General features: G+C 42.5%; 1 protein-coding gene across 5 annotated transcripts in view; it reads left to right on the top strand.

Moving 5' to 3' along the window:
* The window catches only part of LOC147114129 (septin-8-A-like), a 113151-nt gene that overhangs the window by 48169 nt on the left and 39914 nt on the right, over positions 1-25068 (top strand). For 4 of the 5 annotated variants that reach the window (XM_085995748.1, XM_085995746.1, XM_085995744.1 and 1 more), the window contains exons 2-5: positions 16775-16889; positions 18417-18612; positions 21671-21857; positions 24500-24661. In XM_085995748.1, the coding sequence (XP_085851874.1) occupies positions 18446-18612; positions 21671-21857; positions 24500-24661 (516 nt within the window). In that variant the 5' untranslated portion in view covers positions 16775-16889; positions 18417-18445. The remainder of the gene's footprint in view (positions 1-16774; positions 16890-18416; positions 18613-21670; positions 21858-24499; positions 24662-25068) is intronic. The other variant, XM_085995749.1, reaches the window with a different exon arrangement.

The following is a 25068-nucleotide window of genomic DNA, read 5'->3' as shown; positions in this document are numbered from 1 at the left end:
GGCAAACATGTCATTAGCTATTTTAGCTCGTTTCATCATCCATGATCCACTTCAGAACCCCATCTGATGAGTATTCATTTGCTTCTGAAGTGAATTTGTGTAATTCTGCAACAAAGGACTCTAGTCGTGTGATTCATTACCCTTCTTGACCCTTCCCCAGGAATTAATATTCAAAGTTCTTGTTCTTAGAGGAGAAGTGCATTCAACTGAATTTCTATGTAAAATTAACATTAAAGGAAAGGATATTTAGTTCTACAGCTGAGTGGCCATGATCTGAGACAGTGGCTTTGCTTTTTAGACACAGAGACCTTGGAGATGGTGCCGAGGAGATTTACCAGAATGGTATAATTGGGATTACAGAGACATGGCTCCAGGGTGACCAAGACTGGGAATTCAACATCCAGGGGTATTCAATATTCAGGAAGGACAGGAAAAAAGGAAAAGGAGGTGGGGTAGCATTGCTGGTTAAAGAAAATATTAGCTCTGATGATGTGGAATCTGTATGGGTAGAGCTGAGAAATACCAAGGGGCAGAAAACATTAGTGGGAGTTGTATACAGACCCCCAAACAGTAATGATGGGGATGGCATTAAACGGAAAATTAGAGACGCATGCAATAAGGGCACAGCAGTTATCATGGGTGATTTTAATCTACATGTAGATTGGGCTAACCAAGTTAGTAACAATACTGTGGAGGAGGAATTCCTAGAGTGTATACGGGATGGTTTCCTGGACCAATATGTCGAGGAACCAACTAGAGATCAGGCCATCTTAGGCTGGCTATTATATAATGAGAATGGATTAATTAGCAATTATTTTGTGTGAGGCTGTTTGGGGAGGAGCGCTCATAAATATGATAGAATTCTTCATTACAAGTAGTTGACTCCGAGACCAGGGTCCTGAATTTAAATAAAGGAATCTACGATGGTATGAGGTGCGAGTTGGCTAGGATGGTTTGGGGAATGTTACTTAAAGTGTTGACGGTGGATAGGCAATGGTAAACATTCAAAGATCGCATGGATGAATTACAGAATTTGTTCATCCCAGTTTGGCATAAAAATAAAACAAAAAAGGTGACTCAACCGTGGCTAACCAGGGAAATTAAGGATAGCATACGATCCAAGGAGAGGACACATAAATTGGCCAGAAAAAGCAGTAAACCTAAGGATTGGGAGCAGTTTAGGATTCAACAAAGGAGGACAAAGGGATTAATTAAGAGGGGGAAAATAGAGTAAGCTTGCAGGGAACATAAAAACTGACTAAGAGCTTTTATAGATATGTGAAGAGAAAAAGATTGAAGTCAAAGCGTAGGTCCCTTGCAGTCAGAATCGGGGGAATTTATAATGGGGAACAAATAAATGGCTGACCAATTAAATACATTGGTTCTGGCTTCACAAAGGAGGAAACAAATAACCTCCCAGAGATGTCGGGGAACATAGGGTCTAATGAAAGGGAGGAACTGATAGAAATCAGTATTTGTAGGGAAATGGTGTTAGGGAAATTGATGGGATTGAAGGCCGATAAATCCCCAGGGCCTGATAATCTACATCCTTGGGTACTTAAGGAAGTGGCCCTAGAAATAGTAGATGCATTGCTGGTCATCTTCCAAAATTCGATAGACTCTGGAACAGTACCCATGGATTGGTGGGTAGCTAATGTTACCCCACTGTTCAAAAAAGGTAGTAGAGAGAAAACGGGGAATTACAGACCGGTAAGCCTGACATCAGTAGTGGGGAAAATGCTAGAGTCCATTATGAAAGATGTAATAGCAGAGCACTTGGAAAACAGTGACCGGATCGGACAAAGTCAACATGTATTTACAAAAGGTAAATCGTGCTTGACTAATCTACTGGAATTTTTTGAGGATGTAACTAGTAAAATAGATAAGGGAGACCCAGTGGATGTGGTGTATTTGGATTTTCAAAAGGCTTTCAATAAGGTCCTGCATAAGAGATTAGCGTGTAAAGTTAAGGCACATGGGATTGGGGGCAAGGTATTGACTTGGATAGAGAACTGGTTGGCAGACAGAAAGCAAAGAGTTAGAATAAACGGCTCTTTTTCCGAGTGGCAGGCAGTGACTAGTGGGGTACCGCAGGGATCGGTGCTAGGACCCCAGCTATTCACAATATATATTAATGATCTGGACGCAGGAACCAGATGTAATATCTCCAAGTTTGCAGATGACGCAAAGCTGGGTGGGCTTGTGTGCTGTGAGGAGGATGCCGAGAAACTCCAGTATGATTTGGACAGGTTGGGTGATTGGGCAGAAGCATGGCAGATGTAATATAACGTGGATAAATGCGAGGTTATCCACTTTGGTGTCAAAAACAGGAAGGCAGATTATTATCTGAATGGCAATAGATTGGGAGAAGGGGAAGTGCAACGAGACCTGGGCGTCCTTGTGCACCAGTCGCTGAAGGTAAGCATGCAGGTGCAGCAGGCGGTTAAGAAGGCAAATGGTATTTTGGCCTTCGTAGCGAGAGGGTTCGAGTACAGGAACGAGGATGTTTTGCTGCAGTTGTACAGGGCCTTGGTGAGACCGCACCTTGAGTATTGTGTGCAGTTTTGGTCGCCTTATCTGAGGAAGGATGTTTTTGCCATGGAAGGAGTGCAGCGAAGATTCACCAGGCTGATGCCTGGGATGGCAGGAATGACATAGTCTGCTGACGTGCCCCCAGTTTAATTCCAAATGTTCTAAAAAGGATAGCTCCCTGTTTCCTAAATGGTACGTCTCTTCAGGATAGAGGCAGTCTGGAAGCAGGAATTTTTATTTAGTGCTCTTTGTGGTATAATATCATAAAGTTCTGATCCAGCGACATCAACTGAAATTGTGTGCTGTGGGTAGCCTTCCTCGTTCCTGGTGTCACAGCAGAGGGAGTGGTACATAAAATATTTGCTCCCAGACTGCCCCCATCTAGCAGTTGAAAAGCATGAAGCAGGGTAACAGGGCACCCCAGGTATGTGTACACGCCCCCCTTTTTTAATGTTTAGGATTATAGGCCAATCCAGCAGACCGTAAATCCCCTTTAATATAGTTACATAGTGGATGTATCCTCTGAAATTGCAGCATAAAAGCAACAAGAACTTCATTTATTTTATTTTCAGGGTTTAGCAGGCATCCAGTTGGGGTAGATTGTTAGGATGAGTTAAAAGCCATGACGAACTGGCTAGAACAAAGCTAAATTGCTGCCAGTTTGGATAATTGAGCTGAGCTAGAGGAAATTGGAACAAGATTCGACACCTGAGCACAAGCTCACTATGGCCTGATACAGTGTCTAAAAAGACACATCCAAGTCCTTGTCATTCTGTCTGGGAGCATCGCTGTCTCGAATTCATTCTGTGTTGGCTTTCCAAGTGCTAACACACCAGCTGCTTCTACCCTTGCTATAGTGAATTAAATTACAATGATGCATAAAGTGTTTTACAAATGCTGTGCACATTAATAGCCATCTTTATTTTCTTCAAAGGAAAAGGGGTTTTCTTTTATTTTTATATTTTCTAGGTCGCCTATACAGGAAATCCTGGTTGAAAAGACAGACTGGCAATTAGGGCTTTAGCATTGGCACTCTTAATCCTGATGGTGAACAAGATCACCCAAGGCAATTGACTATGAATTCAGCTTCCTCACTGGCCTGGTGTACTTTTTTTATTTTAAACTACCCGTAGTCTGTAATTCCGCCACATTTGTTGCTGCCAACTACAGGTAGACTATCCTTTATCCGAAAACCTCGGGACCAGCCGTGTTTCGGTTTTCAGAAAATTTCGGATTTCGGAAGGTATTTTATAAGACTGGGAAATTTGTCGGGGGTGGGTCGGCGGGGGTCCGCCGGGGGTCGGGGTCGTGCGCACGACTTGCGCTGACCCTCTGCTCAGCGTAAGTCGTGCGCCACTCTGGTCATGTCGTGCGCATGACTTACGCTGAACGAAAAAACCTTCGGTTTTAAGAGGGTTTTGGTGTTCGGATAAAAGGTAGTCTACCTGTATATAAGTGCACATGCTACAATGAGCTCCCTTCAGACCATAGTGTCCACTCCTCCAACATAGGAGAACCCTTGACTGCAGTTATTGGGGCAGAGATGATTGGGGCATTTTTTATGGTGTACAATAATAGCTTAGGATTTATTTTGATGCAAGTACACACCATTCTTTCTCCTTACCCAACACTAAAGTTAACCCCCATTTATTCTGTTTAATGTTGAAATATCCTGTTCAATAACTGGCACTTTACAGAAACCTTCAAGATCAAGTGCTGAAATGGTGGCCTGGTGGTATACAAATGTGTGCTATGGTGGAGTAGTTGGTTACTGGTTCATGTGTGTGATTTCCTAATCTTGGAGTGGATCGGGCTTGTTGGGGGAGGAGAAAGAAAGGTTGCATTAAGTGGGTACAAGGATGCAAATATCCGATCATAACTGGCTGAGTGTCTGGTTGTGGAGTAGATTTGGTTGAGGTCTGGGGGCATGTTACCGCTTCACGAAGGGTCATCGGCCTGAAACGTTAACTCTGTTTCTCTCTCCACAGATGTTGCCTGACCTGAGTATTTCCAGCATTTTCTGTTTTTATTACCGCTTCACATGTTTGGCTGGAGGAAAGATGAGTTGGCATGTTTGGTACATAATGAAGAGGGTGGGAAAAAATAGAAAGGGGTACGGAGAAGAGGGAAAAATTACATGCTTAGAACAGTAGGAGCCGAGATCTAATGAATTTGTGCTTGGATATTGCACCTTCCAAATACTCCGATTCAAATGCATATTAATTTTGTATTCTAAGCTTTTTCAATGAGTTTCAGTTCATTTATGCATCAGGAAACTGACTTTAATTAGTGTCTCACCAGTCAGATCCTATCACAACATTCAAGTGGGGGGCAGGGTTCTCTCAGACAGACGGAGACAGACACACCCACACACGCACCATTTATTCTCAGCAGAGCCTTGGCACAGAATGAAACTAGTCCTCATTTGAAAGGTCTAACATATTGCTGTCTGCACACAGTTCCTCGGATGTTGCGGTTAGCAGTTTGCTTTTGTGCAAAGCAGTATTTCCTTGAAGCTAATGCAAATCGCACAGGGCTTGTTTTGAGCCACAATAAATTGACATTTTGGTTTAAAGCTTCAAGCTCTAATAGTGTAATCTGAACAGATGCCTGTTAACCATTTAAACAATTTTAACGCAGTGGTTTTTATCCAGGAAGAAATTATTTCTTCCAAAGATATTCCAGAATGACCTTAACAGGTCTTGAGGACGAGTAACTGACAAAAAGCATTAGTCTGCAGTTGAGCCTCACTGGCCTTCCCACATAATATTAAAAATACTATCTCCGTAAATCATGCACTCAAAGATTTTAACATAAGGTGCTAAATATTTTTTGATCTGTGCTTGCTGTGTTTAAGCTTGTAAAAGAAGCTTCCTGTGTGTGGGTGTGCAGCACAGTGAGCATGAGTTGGTGTTTGTGTCAAGATCATTCTGGAATTCAGTATTCTGTCAAGCTAGTCACACTCCTTTTGGCTGGAAGCTGTTACAAAATGTGCTGGCCTTAGCTGAATGGAGCAGTGCTAATTTCAGGCTCTGTTTGACTACATTGCTATGTTAAATTCTCGCTTCTCTACTTATTTGTATCCAAATTGCAATGTCTTGTAGAATTAAAATGGTAACCATACTTGTTCTCTGAGACTTCAATATTGAAATGGTAAACTCGTTTGGATGTGTGATATAATTGAAGAAATTGTGCAGAATATGATTTGTGTATGATTTGATATACTTTGAAATCCAGTTTGGAAAGATTAGATTGCAGGAATGTCTAGTTCCTATCCAAAAGACTGAGGTCCACTCAGGCGATCAAATAAACGAGGTTTAATGAAAAGTAACAGAGTTTAACAGATAACTACAGGAGAACATCCAATATAGGTCTAGTCAGTTCGGAGACTCCACGAGGACTGCTAGGGCGGTCCCGTGGCTGACATCATGACGTCATCACGTTTTTCCCACCGGTGGGGGATCACGTGATGAATGGCGTGACGTCATCGTGTTTACCCGCGCTATTAAAGTGATCGCGCTCTGTACATGTAAACAGTGAAAACAAAGATACAGACTCGGGGAATTATATACAATTGATTGGAGTCCATTAATGGTTCCGCCACAAGATATTGTTTCAAATTAGGCATCAATTATTCCCCTCTTTGCAGTGAGGTTGTCAAACTAAAGTCATCAACTCCATACACATAACAAACAAAGTTGCTTGGAGATTTATTTCTAAGAATGGTTTTTCTTTCTTCCTCTTTCTGTGATTCCAGTTCTCAAAGCTTGGTTGGGTATTTATTGGGTATACTCTGCAGTTGGTTAATGATACCTGCATCCTGTAGCAGCTTAATCTGGTGCAGGTTTTTAAAATCTGTTCCCCTAGCGATGCAAGTTTAAATCCTTCAACCAAACTTTCAGAACCGTAAATCCAATTGCCCGAGTCTTTTGAATCTATAAACAAGGGTGCGCTGTTGCAGGGTATGCATCAGCACAGAAAAGATGTTTTAGGCAGAACTGCGTCAGCTGTGGCTCAGTTGGTAGCACCCTCGCCTATGAGTCAGAAGGTTGTGGGTTCACACTCCAGAGACTTGAGCACAAAAATCGAGCCTGACATTCCAGTGCTGTACTGAGGGAGTGCTGCACTGTCAGAGGTGCCATCTTTTGGATGAGACATTAAACCGCGGCCCCGTCTGCGCTCTCTGGTGGACATAAAAGATCCCATGGCACTATTATGAAGAGGAGCAGGGGAGTTATCCCCGGTGTCCTGGCCAATATTTATCTCTCAATCAACATCACTGAAACAGATTATTTGATCATTATCACAGTGCGGTTTGTGGGAGCTTGCTGTGCGCAAATTGAGCCTCAATTGCTGTGCTGCCATGTTTCCTATATTACAACAGTGATTACACTTCAAAAAGTACTTAATTGGCTGTAAAGCTCTTTGGGATGTCCAGTGGTCGTGAAAGGCGCTATAGAAATGCAAGTCTTTCTTGCTGCCACATGGTGACCAGACTGACTTGGTGTGTGATCCATGGGCCCAGAAATTCGGGTCGGGGGCTTCCCGCGGATGCAAGCCCCCGATCTGCACTTACCTAGCGCGCCGGCCGTTGAGCTGTGGGCCCCTGTGGAATTCCGATCCGGGGCCTGCTCCAGCTGCCGGCGTGCAGTGCTTGCGTATCCCAGGGGCGCAGTTAGTTCGAAGCGTCCCCTGGGATCACGTGGGCCATGGGGAACCAATCGGAGCAGGGAATGCTCCATTCATAAGTCCGAGAGGAAGTGCTGTCAAACTTAGAAATACTACGGGCCCTTTCTTCTTACAAAACATCACTAAATATTCAAATACATTTTTTAAAAATCACTTTTTAAATAAACTATAAATTAAATGAAATAACTAAACAATAATTTAAATTTTTGAAAAAATACTTTTATTTTCTAACGGGGCTAAAAATAAACTTACCTTGCTTTAAAGTATTTAAAAATAATAAACCTGTGGGAAAAAATGTTTTAATTTTAATTAATTCACCATTTACCTTGTAAAAGCAGGCCTTACGCCTGCTTTTTACATTTCTAAATTCTGCAGGCTTACCTTCCCGGGAAAACCTGTATTTATAAAAATTAAAAAAAACAAAGTTCGATGCGCATGCACAGCCTCTCCCGCGCACGCGTTCGACCTCTGAACCCCTGCTTTCAGGGGAACGGAAGTGCCGGTTTCCCGCGCATGCACAGTGCATGCAGGAAACAGGCACTTCCATTGGGCCTACGGGTTAGTACCCCGTGCGTACTCACTCGTGGAGACCCGAATTTCTGGGCCATGGCCTCCCTGTTTCTCAACCTTATTGGCAAAATTTTGCCAGTTCTGCAAAACATTTAGTTAACCAGGTCGGAGACTTGAACTGGAAGACTTTCCTTCTATTAGAACTGTTCTACTTTGTTGTTTTGTTTATTATGATTAGCTGGAGAAGGCTGTGTTTTCTGGGTCTTATTGTACCAGGCTATGTAATAGAAGCTTTTGTGATGTTTCAGACACTTAAGTTTGAAGCAACCATTGTTTAGATTACACACACGGCTCTATTACAACAATTATCCCCATGCCCAGGGCAACAATATTCAATTTTGAAGGCAGTTGGTTTGCTGGTGACACCTACCTGATTGGGAAGAGAGTCACTGTTTCTTTTGTGTACTTAGTCTCCAAGAATACACCATGGATCCATGGACAGAGAATGTTGGGTCTTCCGATACTCCCTCTGTTGATCAGATTTCAGTCTGCCAATTCTCCATTGGATTTCTGTTACTTTCAGTTGAATCCTGGCCTCTTTCAGGTTCCCACCTGTCAACGCTCTCCATTCCTGACTACCTTCTCTCCAGGGATCAAGGGATATGGGGAGAAGGCAGGGACAGTGTACTAAGTTTGAATGATCAGTCATGATCTCATTGAATGGCGGAGCAGGCTCGAGGGGCCGAATGGCCTACCTTCTATGTTTCTCCATACAAAGTGGAGTTAATCTTTGTGCTGTGGGCATTGGAGTCTACACATGCACCTTAGTATAAGTGAGCCTGCTTGATAACCATACTCCTTCAGTTTTTCACCTTGTGCACGGTCTGTAATGTTTTAAAACATTAAACATAAATCAGTCTAACTACCAGTAGGAAAGGAATGATTGAAATGTTCGGTAAATCATTGGCGACAGTAGATTGTAATCATTAAACGGCATCACAGGTCATTCCCGTAAGTTGACCTCATACCTCTCGCGATTCAGATTGTGCCATTATCTAGGTAAACCTAGTGAGATCCAGCGGTCAAGCCGAGAATCCTAGTTACTGTATTCTAGGTTCACGTGCTGCCATGTAAGAACATAAGAAGCAGGAGCAGGAGCAGGCCATTCGGCCCCTCCAGCCTGCTCTGCCATTCAATAAGATCACGGCTGATCATTGCCCTCAACTCCACTTTCCTGCCTGATCTCCATATCCCTTGATTCCCCTCGAGTCCAAAAATCTATCTCAGCCTTGAATATACTCAAAAAGACTCAGCATTCACAGCCCTCTGGGGCAGCGAATTCCAAAGATTCACAACCCTCGAGTGAAGAAATTCCTCCTCATCTCAGTCTTAAATAACCGACCCCTTATCCTGAGACTATGCCCTCTAGTTCTAGACACTCCAGTCAGGGGAAACAACCTCTCAGCATCTACCCTGTCAATCCCCATCAGAATCTTGTATGTTTCAATGAGATCACCTCTCATTCTTCTAAACTCCAGAGAGTATAGGCCCATTCTACACAATCTCTCGTCATGGGACAGCCCTCTCATCTCAGGAATCAATCTAGTGAACCTTTGTTGCACCGTCTCCAAGGCAAGTACTGTATATCCTTCCTTAGATAAGGAGACGAAAACTGTGCACAGTACTCCAGGTGTGGTCTCACCAAGGCCCTGTAGAATTGTAGTAAGACTTCCTTACTCTTATACTCCAACCCCCTTGCAATAAAGGCCAACATGCCATTTGCCTTCCTTATTGCTTGCTGTACCTGCATGCTAGCTTTCGGTGTTCCTTGCACGAGGACACCCAAATCTCTCTCGACACCAACATTTGAAAGTTTCTCGCCATTTAAAAAAATATTCTGTTTTTCTATTCTTCCTACCAAAGTGAATAACCTCACATTTCCCTACATTATACTCCGTCTGCCACCTTGCTGCCCACTCACATAGTCTATCTATATCCCTTTGCGGACTCCCTCTGTTCTCCTTACAGCTTACTGTCCCACCTAGCTTTGTGTCATCAGCAAACTTGGATACATTACACTCGGTCCCTTCATCTAGGTCATTAATGGCCCAGAAATTCCAGAACGGGGCTTGCAGCGCGTGCAAGCCCCGTATTTGCACTTACCCCGCGCTCGTGCCGATCAGCTTCTGGGACGCCTGAACTTGCAGAAATAGAAAGCACATTCCCGGGCAGCGTATGACGTCACGCCGCCCAGGCGTGCAGCCAGGAGCGTGCAGTGTAAGTGAGACACGCCCCTTGAGGTCTCAGTTTCACTGGACACGCCCCCAATGTTTCTGTCAAGCTGCTAAGGATTTTTACATGCAAAGCAGCAGTTTAAATAGGTTTTTGGAAGTTTTTTGAAGATTTTGGTATCTTTTATAAACTTTTTAAAATGTTTACATTATTTTGAGTAATCTGAAGTAGTTTTAAAGAGAATTAAAGCAATTTAAAGACTTTTAAAAGCCCTAAAAGAATTTTTTAAATTCCATTTATTTATTTAGCAATGTCGTCGTCATACGTGTCTTCACACTTTTCCCTTTGGGGAACTGTATGAAGTGGTGGAAGGATTTATGGCCATGATTAACGCTCATTCCGTGACCGTAACCATCTTTGAACCAGCCATTAGGGCGGTTAGTCCTATGGCGGGAGGGTTTTACGGGCTCCCACAAGCTATACAAGGAGGGGGGGGCCACCCACACCCACGGACGCAAATATCCCACTGGATGTCAACCCAGAATTTAGAGCCGGAGCTCCGACTCCACTTGCCGGGACTGTCTGGAGCGGGGTTCGAAACCCTACCCTGATCTGGCCCAGCGGCGGGGATCCTACCGCTATGACAAAGGCCCAATCCAATTAGCAACGTGAAATGGCAGCATAGGGCTCCAGTCACGGGGAGGGAAAAGGCGCAGGAAACGTATGGGTATCACCTTTTGTGCGGAGTGGGCCTTTTGCGTAGCAGTAAGCATCCCCACTGCTGGGCCAGAAGGAGTAGGGTTTTGAACCCCACTCCAGACAGTCCCGGCAAGTGGAGTCGGAGCTCCAACTTTAAATTCTGGGTGGACATCCAGCGGGATACTTGCGTCCGTGGGTGTTGGTGGCCCCCCCCCCCCTCAGATGGGTTGTGGGAGCCCGTAAAACCCTCCCGCCATAGGACTAACCACCCTAATGGCTGGTTCAAAGATGGTTGCGGTCACGGAATGAGCGTTAATCACGGCCATAAATCCTTCCACCACTTCATACAGTTCCCCAAAGGGAACAGTGTGAGGGTACGTACGATGATGACCTCTTGCGCAATGCACCTCCTTGGACCCTCAGTCGCAGATGCGAGGGGGCAAGTCGTGCAATTGTTAAATTTTTTATTGTATTGACATGTAAAATGTTGGCCCAGTAATTCCCTTCCAAATGCGCTAGTACGGTCGGGGTACTTACGCATCTGGCCAGATGAAATGCCGGTTTTCAGCATGCACAGTGCATGTGGGGAAAACCGGCATTTCCTGTCCTCTGAACGAAGGGGTTCAGAGGCAGAACGCGTGCGACTGCACAGGCAGCGCGTGCGCAGTATAATTCGCCGCTTTCATTAATGCTTTCAGTGAGGTCCAGTCATTACAACTTACACATGAAAAAAGCATGGGTACAGTTGCTCCAGAGGCTGCGGAGGAAGATATTTCTTATCGTGGAGCTTCTGAAAGTATGTATGTCTGTATATATTCCTTTGCGTGTTATGTATATATTCCTTTACTTATGTGTATGAATGTATTATTTAATTATGACTTTCAGAGAAAGTAACTTATTGGAAAATCATAATTCAAAATATACATTCATACACATTAGTAAAGGAATATAAAACATACATACATATACGTAAAGGAATATATGTGGACATACATACATAACTCATTCTCACATTCCATTCACACAGCCACAATTGCTCCTTCTACCTACCGTTCTGAAAACCCGTTTAAAAAAAAAAAAAAAAAAAAATTAAAGTTTAAAACTTACTTAAAATTTCTTAAAATAACTTCCCTCCCTTTCCCAAACCTAAATATTGCATTTCATAAGCTCCTCCATAAAATATATCTCCTTCCCCAGCCAATGAACAACTTTACACTTGCTTTTTTCACGTGTAAGTTCTAGGGACTTACCCTCACTGAATCCATCAGTGAAATCTACAAAGTTCACTGCGCAAGCGCTGCCTGTGCAGTCGCACGCGCTGTGAATAGACCTCGGGTCTGGAAATGCCGGCGTTCCCCGCATGCGCTGTTCCTGCTGAACGCCGGCATTTCCAACGGCCAGATGCGTGAGTAACCCGACCGTACTCACGCTTCTGGCCTGGAATTTCTGGCCCAATATAGATTGTAAATAGCTGAGGCCCCAACACTGATCCTTGCGGCACCCCACTAGTTACAGCCTGCCAACCTGAAAAAGATCCGTTTACCCCTACTCTCTGTTTTCTGTCCGTTAACCAATCCTCTATCCATGCTACTAAATTACCCCCAACCCCATGAGCCCTAATCTTGCGCAATAACCTTTTATGTGGCACCTTATCGAATGCCTTTTGGAAATCCAAATATACTGGCTCCCCTTTATCTACCCTGCTAGTTACATCCTCAAAAAACTCTTAATAAATTTGTCAAACACGATTTCACTTTCATAAAACCATGTTGACTCTGCCTAATCATGTTATGATTTTCTAAGTGACTTGATACCACTTCCTCAACAATGGATTCCAGCATTTTCCCGGTGACTGATGTCAGGCTAACTGGCCTGTAGTTCCCTGTTTTTTCTCTGCCTCCTTTCTTGAATAGCAGTGTTACATTTGCAACCTTCCAATCCGCTGGGACCATTCTAGAATCTAGGGAATTTTGGAAGATCAAAACCAATGCATCCACTATCTCTTCAGCCACCTCTTTTAGAACTCTAGATTGTAGGCCGTCAGATCCAGGGGATTTGTCGGCTTTTAGTTCCATTTGTTTCTCCAGTACTTTTTATCTACTTACTGTATATTAATTATGCTAAGTTCCTCACCCTCATTAGACCCTTGGTTCCCCACCATTTTTGGTATGCTTTTTGTGTCTTCTGTGAAGACAGATACAAAATATTTGTTTAATGTTTCTGCCATTTCCTTATTCCCCATAATAATTTCTTCTGTCTCAGTCTCTAGGGGACAAATATTTACTTTTGCTACTCTTTTTTTCCTTTTTACATACTTGTAGAAACTCTTACAATCTGCTTTTATATTTCTTGCTAGATTTCTCTCGTATTCTATTTTTTCCCTTTTTATCAATTTTTTGGTCAACCTTTGGTTTCTGAAACTCTCCCAATCCTCAGGCTTACTATTATTCCTTGCAGCATTATAAGCTGCTTCTTTCAATCTAATGCTATCCTTACCACCTTTGGTTAGCCACGGTTGGATCACTTTTCCCGTGGAGTTTTTGTTTCTCAATGGAATGTATTTTTGTTGAGAATTATGAAATACTTCTTTAAATGCTAGCCACTGCTTATCTACCGCCATACCTTTTTAGTCTACCTTCGCCAACTCGCCCCTCATACCTATGTAATTGGCTTTATTTAAGTTTAAGACTCTAGTTTCGGACTTATGCAAGCCACTCTCAAAATTAATGTGAAATTCTATCATATTATGATCACTCTACCCCAGAGGATCCTTTACTACGTAATCTTCTCATTTTAGGTAGGTTGAAGAATATACACTTCTTCAGACTGAGGCTCAGGCTATAAACCAAAGGACCAATTTATTTAATATTAAATAGATCAATTCACATTATTCAGTACAAGCAGTATATTTACAGTAGTTACAAACATTGCTATTCTTCAGTGTTAAAACAACAAAGGCTCTTCTACAACCACAAAAGCAAAATACTGCAGGTGCTGGAAATCTGAAGGTCAGGCAGCATCTGTGGAGAGAGAAACAGAGTTAATGTTTCAGGTCGATGACCCTTCGTCTGAACTGGAAAAAGCTGGAGATGGAACAGGTTTTTAAGCAAGTGGAGGGGAGGAAAGAACAAAAGGGAAGGTCTGTGATAGGATGGAAGGTAGGAGAGATTGAGACAAAAGGGATGATGGTGCAAGGCAAAAGGAGATTGTAATGGGACAAGTTAAGAAACTCCAGATGAAGTGTAAATGGCAATGGCGAAATGATCGACAGCTGCCATGTGAGAGAGAGAAAATAAATGTTATGGTCTGAAATTGTTGAACTCTGTCGAGTCCAGAAGGCTGTAAAGTGCCTAATCGAAAGATGAGGTGCTGTTCCTCGAGCTTACGTTGAGCTTCATTGGAACAGTGTAAGAGGATGGAGAGGTGGAGCGGAGAATTAAAGTGACAGGTGACCGGAAGCTCAGGGGTCACCCTTACGGACTGAACGGAGGTGTTCCGCAAAGCGGTCGCCCAATCTGCGTTTGGTCTCCCCAATTTAGAGGAGACCGAATTAGCATAGAAGGCTCTTCTACGCTAATTCATAACCTAAATTTGATCCTTGAAACACAAGTCACTCACTTTTATGTTATGTAATGCTAGCACGGAGTCTTTGCAAAGCCCATTAGCTCTGCTGGCTTCAACCTGCATTATTGGCTGCCTGCACTTAGCTCCAGTAAACCCACAACTAGTGGGCTTCCAGCCACAAAGCTGTTCGTCAAAGGGGCCAGAAAAAATCATAAGCCCCCCTCCTCTCGCCGACCTAACCTTGTCGTCTCCCTGGATACAGCTGTTAATCAAACCCAAAAGGAGCTCAGGATGTCAATCACAGGATGTTTCGCCTAGCCTGTTTATATAATCTGTGGCAGCTGGAAATCGCACATTGTCCAGCCTGCTGTCAAGGAAACTTGACACCTATGACTCTGCATTTAACAGATGTTAGCATATTAAAACCCTCTTGTTTGATGGGAGCAGGCCACAAACCTGTATTAATGTGTTTTTTGCATCCTAAACCATTTATTCCTGTAGCAAGAGGAAAGAGCTAGCAGTAACCAATGTTAATTGCAACATCAGTTGATCCATGCTGGACTGCCCATGTGTGTTTCAGGTTTAATCTAAGCTAATACTAGTTGAGTGCATGCTACCTGCTTTAGTTTTCACTGGAAGTTCACAACTCAAACTGATGCTCCTCCTAAAGTGTTATCAACTCTCATATCAAAGGATCTTTTTGAACCTTTCAAATTACTTACACAATCAAGTAATTGACCTGTTTTGAGCATTAACTGGCGCAATGATCTACGGTACGATGGCCTGCAGTGTTGTACTGAAATACGCTGCAACTGATGCAGGATTTCAATGCTAACTGCTTTGATATATTTTTGCAAGGGTTGGGGTGATTAGGTTGGTCTATCATTCAAGAAGATATATATAGTAAGCAGCTCAAAAATAAAGCAAATGCTGGGTTTTGGTGGGGTTTCAATTAAAACATTAAGTGACGGTATGTCTGTAAAATCCATAATGTAAAATTCACTGGCTATGCATAGAAACTTTTACCAAAATAATATTGTAATGGATTATAAGTCACCCTCCTTTATTTAAATGATGTAAAAGTAAATATGGATGTGTGATTTATATACAAGATTTTTTACAGTAAGTCTTTGCTTTTGGGGTTAATCTACCACGTGGCTCTCACAATTTAAAAAGCCTTTACCATCTCTTTTACATTCTAATGATGGATCTGTGACAACTTGGTGGTTAATATCACGTTCTATTACAGGAAACTTTCGATTTACCGGCACCTAAATAACCGTAAATCTCAGTTAACCGGCAAAATTCAGGAGTAGGTTTTACTTCATATTGCACAGCAACAGATGGAGGAACGCAAGTACAAGGGTGTGGCTGCAGCTGTTGCTAAGCTACAGAGACGCTTGCAACTTGTGGCCATTGTTCTGAACTTGTTGCTAAGCAACAGGGTTTGTTGCTTTATACGGAGCTGTCCGCTCTCCGCATCTTTTACTATAACGTTCGGTTATCCGGGATTTTTGATGAACTGGCACCACGTCGGTCCCATCCGTGCTGGATAATAAAAAGTTTCCTGTACCATGGTTATATACCATTGTGTTTAATTGCTCATCATTTGTCTTGCCCCCCCCACCACCCCATCTCGCCTTGGTCAGCAATTGATTGTGGATTTTGGATGAATTTTGTAATGAAAACTCTGATCTACTACAGTTTACTGTTGGGCACTGACTAGCATCAGTCCAGCTGTCTGTTTAGTGAAATTAACCCCTTGTTTTCTGCTGTTCCGATAATCATTTAGCTGAGCTGCAGACTGTGCTAAGGAATTCATGTCCCAGTTTAGATATTGAAACGAATAAAACTGAATCACAGTTGGGGAGGTGTACTGAGGTGGTAATTCCAAATTGTCGAGTCTTCTATTTCTCTGCTCAGTGATTTTCCATTTGCTTGTTAGCACTGGAGGGGAGTGGGGGGAGCAGGGAGAAACAAAGGTAGCAAGTGGCTTCCTTCCTCTAGCAAAGAGGAGAAAAATTGAGGACAGGTCACACTGGGGAGGTTTAATGTGTGGTTCAATAGAAGCAGATCCCTGCCCTGCCAGGCCTGCCAGACAGTACACATGACCGATTAAGTTTTAAAGTATCCCAGTTGCGTGACAAGTTATTACTCTTGTGTCCAAGGAGACACTAGTTCAATTGTAGCCACTGCTAGTATTCATCCCAGAATTTTCCAGTTGGGAGATTGCTAGTCTCTGCCAGTTGGGAACAGCCACAAGAGGCAAGGTGCTGAGAGGTGGAGAGGATATTGGAGGGAGGGGGGAAATCTAAGGAGAAAATGGCACCAGTGGGATTATCCAGCCCTTCGTTATGGGGAAATTGATGAGTATAGAAGATGGTGTCTAATTGTTTCCATCCATTTATGTTTAGTATGTGACTGAAGTTGCCTGCAGGGTAGGTGCATAGTGTGTTACAGTCTCTTTGTCTTGGATGGATACGTATCACTAATAAAAGGTGCTTGCTCGATTTCATAATCTATATCATGTTCCTTTCTTTGCAACCAGGCTGCAGAGAAGCGTAACCTTAGCCTTGGTGGTCATGTGGGTTTCGACAGCCTCCCCGATCAATTAGTCAGCAAATCTGTATCGCAAGGCTTCAGTTTCAACATTCTTTGTGTAGGTAAGTATTGTCATTGCTTTAAAACTGACATCTTGGCATGGGCGGCCATGTATACAGTGACTGACTGTGCAAGCCTATCAAATTTCAGTTCGTTGAAATGATTCAATTATTTTGATTTTTAAAAATGTAATTGTGGCACTTCTGATGATTCCGTGGGTTAATGCACCTTGGGCGGTTGTCCTGGTTTGGGCGGAGTTAACTGATCCCAGCACTGGGTGGCACTACATATGGCCTGGGGACACTGAAGTCAAGTAGGGGAAGAATCAGCTCGGGTCCCTGCTCCTCATCACTCTCATGACCCATAGTGAAAGCTCAGACAGCAAATGCCTGTGATTCCCTTAAATGTTGAATAGTCTACTGTCACTCACTCTCTCTTTAATTACATGTGACCACTTGGGTGAGGTACTTAAGGACTGCTGGTGTGTGTGAAATTTTACCCGAGCACCAGTGAATGTCATCAAAAGCGGAATAAAATGCTGGCGCAGATGTAACCCATTTTGATGTATTATCCTCTAGCATAGCTCTGTGTATTTAAATGAGTGTGTGGTCTATTCAATTTTTTTTTACTATTGTAAATCACCCCTGACAGCTCTGTGTTTATTCATAAAGATTTAAATTATGGCATGTGTATTTTTAATTTGACCCAATGTTGAATATTTGGTTTACTGTTCTGGTTTTCACCGATTTTAATGTAATCTGCTCCAAGGGCATTAGGAAATGCATGTAAAGTAGAGATTTTAAAATAATGTGGCGCTTTACATTTTTAATTATTTAAATATAGGTTGTACTTTTTCACCCTTTTTAAGTTGGTTCACTCCCCTCCATCTCTCTTTCCTCTCCTCCTGAAATAGTAACTCATGGATGCCTTGCTATTTCATTCCAATGGCAATTCTTCATATGTGTCCTAACACCTTTGTTAGTGCTTTCCACATATATATATACTTTCGAGCAATACTGCAGGGTAATGATTAGCAGTGGGGATCCAAGGCTAATTTCCCCCCCTCCCCACCCTGGGAAACCCAGACCAATATGCAGTGCCCCTGCTGTTCCATCTGAGATTAGCAATCTAACGAAAGACCAAGACCAAGACCTGTGACCTTTCTAATCTCTATGGTCTAGTACCACACCATGTGATAACTTTATCCATTGAGCACATATTTGCATTTGCATTATCTATAGCATATATCTGTCCTGGCCAAAAATAGTCACTTGGGACATAAAAGTGAAAGAGAAATTTAAACTGAGAAGTGAATGTATCACACGAGTCATACAGCATTGGTCACCGGTATAAAATGTGGATAGCAAAGTGGCCCTCTATTGTTCAGTGGGTAGGTGTATCAATGTGCTGCACTACAGAGTGATGAGATGTGGTACTTGTCTGCAGTATTCCCCATCTCTTTTCCCTCTTCCCCTTTCCCTCTGCCCCCACTCTTCTTCCCCCCAAGCATTTACCCCACCATGCAGCAAGTTCTTGATCCTCTGTCCTATTACTTTCAAATGTCTAACTGATTTTTCTTGGTATATTAGGAGAAACTGGTATCGGTAAATCAACATTAATGAACACCCTGTTCAACACAGTGTTTGAAAGTGATGAGGCCACCCACTATGAACCAGGTGTTCGTTTAAAGCCACAAAGTTACAGTTTGAAGGAGACCAATGTGGATCTGAAACTGACTCTTGTTGATACAGTGGGATTTGGTGACCAAGTTAATAAAGAGGAAAGGTAAGTTCTTGAAATGAACATCTACACAATTAATCGGGAACATTTCATTTTTGTTTTCTCTTGTCAACTTGCATGCTATGTTCTTTTTAAGGTACTTTGGGAATCCCCTTTCCCAAACACTACATAGCATCTTCTGGCTAGGTTAGTGGGCGGGAAATTTGCTCCCAGGTCTTTGTCGGTGGTGCTCTGCACTCCGTGCAGAACTTACCTGACTGACTGACTGATTTTTCTTTCTTCCCATCTTTCCCCCCAACCCTGCACAATCTCTCTCTAATCCTGACAAGTATCTGCTTCTTGCAACATATATATTTCTATCTAAAATGGGTATAACCGTCCTTGTTCTAGTTCCAAGTGAGCCCATGGTATAAGACTGACCCTAAGGATGTAGAAAATGCAATAATTCATTCTTGTGCGTTAAGGGCTGAGGAGCTTTGCTCTGAACCTAACTTATATTGTTTGTGGATTGCAATTGCTTGACGCAGAGAGCAAAATGAAGTACAGGAAACTTTCGTTTAACCAGAGGTTAAATGTCCGGAAAGCTCTAGCTACCGGCAAAATTCAGGAGCCGTTTCCTATAAGTTTTTTTTACTTCTCGTTGCTTTTTTTTTCCAGTCAGGCTCTGCAAGGTCTAGCTGAAGCTGTTGCTTAGCTACAGAGATGCTTTTAAGCTGCGGCCGACTGTTTTGAAGCTGTTGCTAAGCAACAGGGTTTGTTGATTCACACGGAGCTCAAAAGCTCCGTATGTTTTAACATTAGCGCTGGTTTCCACGGCAGTTTTGATGGTACGGCACCAGCTCGGTCCCGTCAGTGCCGGATACCAGAAAGTTTCCTGTATTCAATTTCCTTCCAAAAATAACTTTTTTTTAAACCTCTCCAATTTTCCCTATTCCCTTCTTCAAAAGGTGCTCCTTGTGGAATATGTTTTCACTTGCACCGGTCACCCTCCAGCGCCTCATCCACCTGGCCATTACTCATATGAGACTTGGCCGTGAGTGTTGACAAACTATTTGACTGCAGGATATACCACAACTTAATCTGGTTCTCTCCCCATCCAGTGTTCACACATGCAAACTTCCAAAAAGGATCATTAGATTGCAGTCAGGAGCAGGAACCCTGGCTGCTTTTGCTCCCACTAACCCAGAATGCCAAGTCAGTTGTAGTGCCTCTGATCACAGGCCTTGCTGAGATCAGCTCTCTCAGCGTGGAATAAGGATCAAAGCTGGGACTTTCCTGGTATGTATGGCTCAGCTGTGCACTGGATAAAATTGGTGAGGTACAGGATAGTCCAATAATTCAGTTTGTAGAGAAGGGAAGGAAAGATAATGAAAGACATCTAGGAGTATTTACTTACCCTGGGGTTTCCTTTTGAAAATCTGCAGTACTGGAGCTTTCCGTTTCCTTTAGTGTTCCATATTATGAACATTCGAGTTTCTTGGATATAGAAGCAGAGACTCTTGGAGTGAAGCAGGCTCAAAAGATTACTTTTTTAAATTTCATATGCTAACTAATAGATTTCTACTTGGCCCCGGGGTCTACTAATGTGTCAGAAATTCTTTGGCTGTACTTGTATGACGTCTTGTAAGAGTGACAGAAGATACAATAACATGAGAAGAGAATACAAATGAGCTTATTGCAGATAAGGAAATTTAATATTGGTTAACATCTTGCATAGTATAAACCAGATTAATGTTGTTAGAATATTGATCAACAACAACTACTTGTATTTATATAGTGCCTTTAACGTAGTAAAACATCCCAAGGCGATGCACAGGAGTATTTTAAGAAAAAAGTTTTCGACACCGAGCCACAAGGATAAATTAGAGCAGGTGACCAAATGCTTGATCAAAGAGGTAGGTTTTAAGGAGCGTCTTAAAGGAGGAAAGAGAGGTAGCGAGGTGGAGAGGTTTAGGCAGGGAATTCCAGAGCTTAGAGCCTAGGCAACAGAAGGCACGACCACCAAAGGTTGAGCGATTATAATCCGGGATGCTCAAGAGGGCAGAATTAGAGGAGCGCAGATATATCGAGGGTGTTGTGGGGCTGAAGGAGATTAGAGGTAGGAAGGGGCGAGGCCATGGAGGGATTTGAAAACAAGGATGAGAATTTTGAAATCGAGGCGCTGCTTAACCGGGAGCCAATGTAGGTCAGCGAGCACGGGGATGATGGGTGAACGGGACTCGGCTGTCCGTGTCCTAACTCGCACCGAGTTTTGGATGACCTCAAATTTACCTAGGGTGGAATGTGAGAGGCCAGCCAGGAGTGCATTGGAATAGTCAAGTCTAGAGGTAACAAAGGTATGGATGAGGGTTTCAGCAGCGGATGAGCGGAGGCCAGGGCGGAGAAGGGCGATGTTAGAGGTGGAATTAGGCGGTCTTTTTTATGCTGCGGATATGTGGTCGGAAGCTCATTTCAGGGTCAAATATGACGCCAAGGTTGCGAACAGTGTGGGTCAGCCTCAGACAGATGTTAGGGAGAGGGATGGAGTCAGTGGCTAGGGAACGGAGTTTGTGGCGGGGACCAAAAACAATGGCTTCGGTCTTCCTAATATTTAATTGGAGAAAATTTTTGCTCATCCAAAACTGGATGTCGGACAAACAGTCTGACAATTTAGAGACCGTGGAGGGGTCGAGAGAAGAGGTAGTGAGGTAGAGCTGGGTGTTATCAGCGTACATGTGGAAACTGACGCTGTGTTTTCAGATGATGTCGCCAAGGGGCCAACCTGTAGATGAGAAATAGGAGGGGGCCAAGGAAAGATCCTTGGGGGACACCAGAGGTAGCGATGCGGGAGCGGGAAGTTATATCACTAATATAACTGAGCAATTGTCTGAAATTTTTTTTTTATATTGCAGTGTTGACTTCGCATAAAATGTTCGTCATTGGAATGGTGAACAATGGATTGTCTATCTTTGGTAGAATAGTGCAGGTTAAATTTTTTATTTGCACACGTAGGGCCTGGAAAGAATGTTTGTTTTTAGATCCGAGCAGTTGAGATAACTTGACTCTATAACACAATTTATGAGCAGCAGCGCTGCCAGGATTTCATCCTGTTTTTATTCTTCAGCTATAAACCAGTCACTGACTACATTGATACGCAGTTTGAGAATTACCTTCAGGAGGAGCTGAAGATCAAGCGCTCACTGCATGATTTTAATGACACACGAATTCACATCTGTCTCTACTTCATTGCTCCCACTGGCCATTGTCTCAAGTCATTGGATTTAGTCACAATGAAAAAGCTGGACAGCAAGGTACCAATGATCAGTTTGGCCTAAGTAATGGCTTTCTGTTATCACTGCAAGATGGGCAATGATCTTTAATGTATAGCAATGTTTGTGGCTTTTCTTTAAATACTGAAGATTACAAGATGTATATTGTGATAGAAATGTTATTACATGATCATATGAATAACCTATAGCATTGCCCATCTCCAGCTGACGTGTAGGCCAAGGATGGGCACTGTGCCTTGTATTATCATGCTGTTTATCGCTTATGTTGCTCAACATGTTATATAGCTACTTTGGACCCCATATAATCAGTCAAATGTATTTTCTTGCCCCCTTGCAAGTCATTGACACGCCACCACCCAGTGTTCATATTGGCAGTAACTGTTACAGGCTAGTGCTGTGTTTTTGCTTGAATTTCTCCCCACCCAAGTTCCCAACTGTTTCATTCGAATAATCTCTTCACTCCTATACATTAATTCTCATATCTAGGAATAGGAAGCCACATTATATGTCGACCTTATATTCCAGACATCTGTCGGGATTAGTGTAGAGAAGTTCACATGTTGGACTGCTCTAGTGAAACAGACCTATATTGTTTCCTTTCTGTCTGTCTTTTGCTTTCCCTTCCTCTTATAAAAAGTTTGTGTTCACACAATGTTGAATCTTGCTTTAAATTATTTTCAGTGTGGCGTTCATTTTGCAATTCCTCAATTTTTGGTCATCCAAAATTATATGAATTCAATCCATCTGGACCAATAGGCAAAATGTGAACTTGGCATGGGAGGGAAGAGGATCATTTTCTCCCAGATGAGAATTCAACTGACTGCTGAGGCAGACCAACGACGTTGATGTCATGTTGAGTTTGTGTGAAGTGCTCATTGATCAATTCTAATTGTAATTCATGATCCCGAAGGTCTGAGTTTTGCCCTATAATTAAATTGCTTTTTATTTTTAGCACTGTTGTTCTCTGCCTTCATGGTTGTGTCATCTCTAGGAAATTCTAAACCTAGATCTATTTCACTTCAAATTGTGACTCTTTTGAGATGTTCATGGTTTCTTTTTCCTTCCTTTTCCCACCCGAAATAAACACAGACTGATGACTGGTGCTTCCAAAGGTGCCATAAAGTTATACCGGCTTTACAAGATGCTTTCCGATTAAATTTGTGCTCTTATTTTAAGCAGTGGTTGCAATTTACAAACATGTCACTTTATTACAGACAGAACTGTGCTAGAGGTCAGTACAGGAAACTTTCTGGTATCCGGCACTGACGGGACCGAGCTGGTGCCATACCATCAAAACTGCCGTAGAAACCAGCACTAATGTTAAAACATACGGAGCTTTTGAGCTCCATGTGAATCAACAAACCCTGTTGCTTAGCAACAGCTTCAAAACAGTCGGCCGCAGCTTAAAAACGTCTCTGTAGCTAAGCAACAGCTTCAGCTAGACCTTGCAGAGCCTGACTGGGGAAAAAAAAAAAGCAACGAGAAGTAAAAAAACTTATAGGAAACGGCTCCTGAATTTTGCCGGTAGATAGAGCTTTCCGGACATTTAACCTCCGGTTAAACGAAAGTTTCCTGTATTTGTGAATCAGAGAATCGAGGAACAAAATAAACAGAAGTCCTAACAGGTTTTGAAGTGTTATTTTTTTTTGGCAATATGCTAGTAATTGAATCTGTGCACATGACGCCCTTTCTTCAAGGGAAGATGGTAAGCCCAACACCTCTGTCACTGTCTCACACTATGAAATCAGAGTCGGATCTCAGGTGAACTGGGAACCCACAGCTACCATCTGCTCAACATGTAGTAGTCATGGCACAATGTGTTGTGTGGGGTAAAATCACATTAAGAAGCTGATATCCAATTGATGTTTTGGAGCTGAGGTGAAATCTGTTTAAAATTCCGCACTTAGCAGTTTTGCTTATGGTAAATCACAAATAAGTAGGGAGAATCACAATATTGTAAATTATGCAGGCTTTGCCAGAAAGAAAGGGCTTTATTTCTGAGGTCATTTCTTTTTCCTCATTCCATATTTTGTGTTTTTGCATTGCCGTTTACTTTTGCAACTGCAGTGTGCCGCTGCCTCATATTTTGTTCTGATTATATTATTTGCAGCAAGAATGCCCCCCCATCAAACTGTTCACATTTTGACTAATGCATCATTGTGTACCAAAGTGGCTGAACATTTGGGAAATTGTGTGTGAACAGTCAATTTGAGTGGTGGATGTCCCTAGCTGATGCTTTTTTAATGTCACAGCATTGAAAACGCTGCTCTATTCCCAAAAATTACATCATAAAGAGATTAATACATATTTGATAATGGTATTAGTCAATCTTGATACCGCTGTTCGTTTGCTCCACTTGTTCAAGGATTATTTTATCGAGAACAGTAGATGCTGTTAAAAGCAATTACTGCAAATGTTACTCTTATGGCCTCTTCACATATGGAGCTGTCAACTAATGTGGAGAACTAATGTATTTTATCAAATATTGATCCTTAATGGTTGGTGGCGTCGTTGAAATGCAAATCTGTTGGGGAAAATTGCAAAAGGAAAAGAATGGGATCACCTGCAAGCGTGGAATTCTCAAAATTCATTCGGTTACAGTTTAATCATACTGAATAAGGTCACCCATCTGTCTCAACTATATTTCTCTTTTACAATTTTAGGTAAATATTATCCCTGTTGTAGCCAAAGCTGACACAATTTCTAAAAGTGAGTTACACAAATTTAAGATCAAGATAATGAGCGAACTGGTCAGCAATGGTGTGCAGATCTATCAGTTCCCAACAGACGATGATGCAGTGGCAGAGATCAACTCAACAATGAATGTAAGTACTAGAACTTCCTGTAGGCTCACATTGTAGTTCCCAGCCTCCCAGGTCTCTGTTTTCTTCTGTTTGCTAAAAGAAAGGAGTTACTGGGGAATAAGATGGTGCAATGTGCCAAAATACTTTCTCTTCACTTTGAGTCTCAAATTTCCTCTTCCTGCTGATTCTAAATGGTTTTGAGTAAAATCAGTTTGTGCTAGTCTCAACATAGCTCCTTGTGCATGTGAACTCACAGCATAAAATTTGTCATAGTTCAGTACTAATTTGCAGTGTTGCTCAGAGGTGTGACAATGACAGCTTGTGGAAGTGGATATGTCACACCTGTGCAATAGGGGCAACTCTGTTAAGGAGATCGCAGTTGTAAAAGGGTGACTTTCAAGCCATATAGAGAAGCTGTTTCTTCACCG

The sequence above is a fragment of the Somniosus microcephalus genome, chromosome 8, assembly GCF_052327205.1.
Source record: "Somniosus microcephalus isolate GS21.2 chromosome 8, FLI_Smic_1.0, whole genome shotgun sequence".
NCBI lineage: Eukaryota > Metazoa > Chordata > Chondrichthyes > Squaliformes > Somniosidae > Somniosus > Somniosus microcephalus.
Note: the sequence above shows the minus strand (reverse complement) of the source record. Positions and strands in the feature narration are given on the sequence as shown.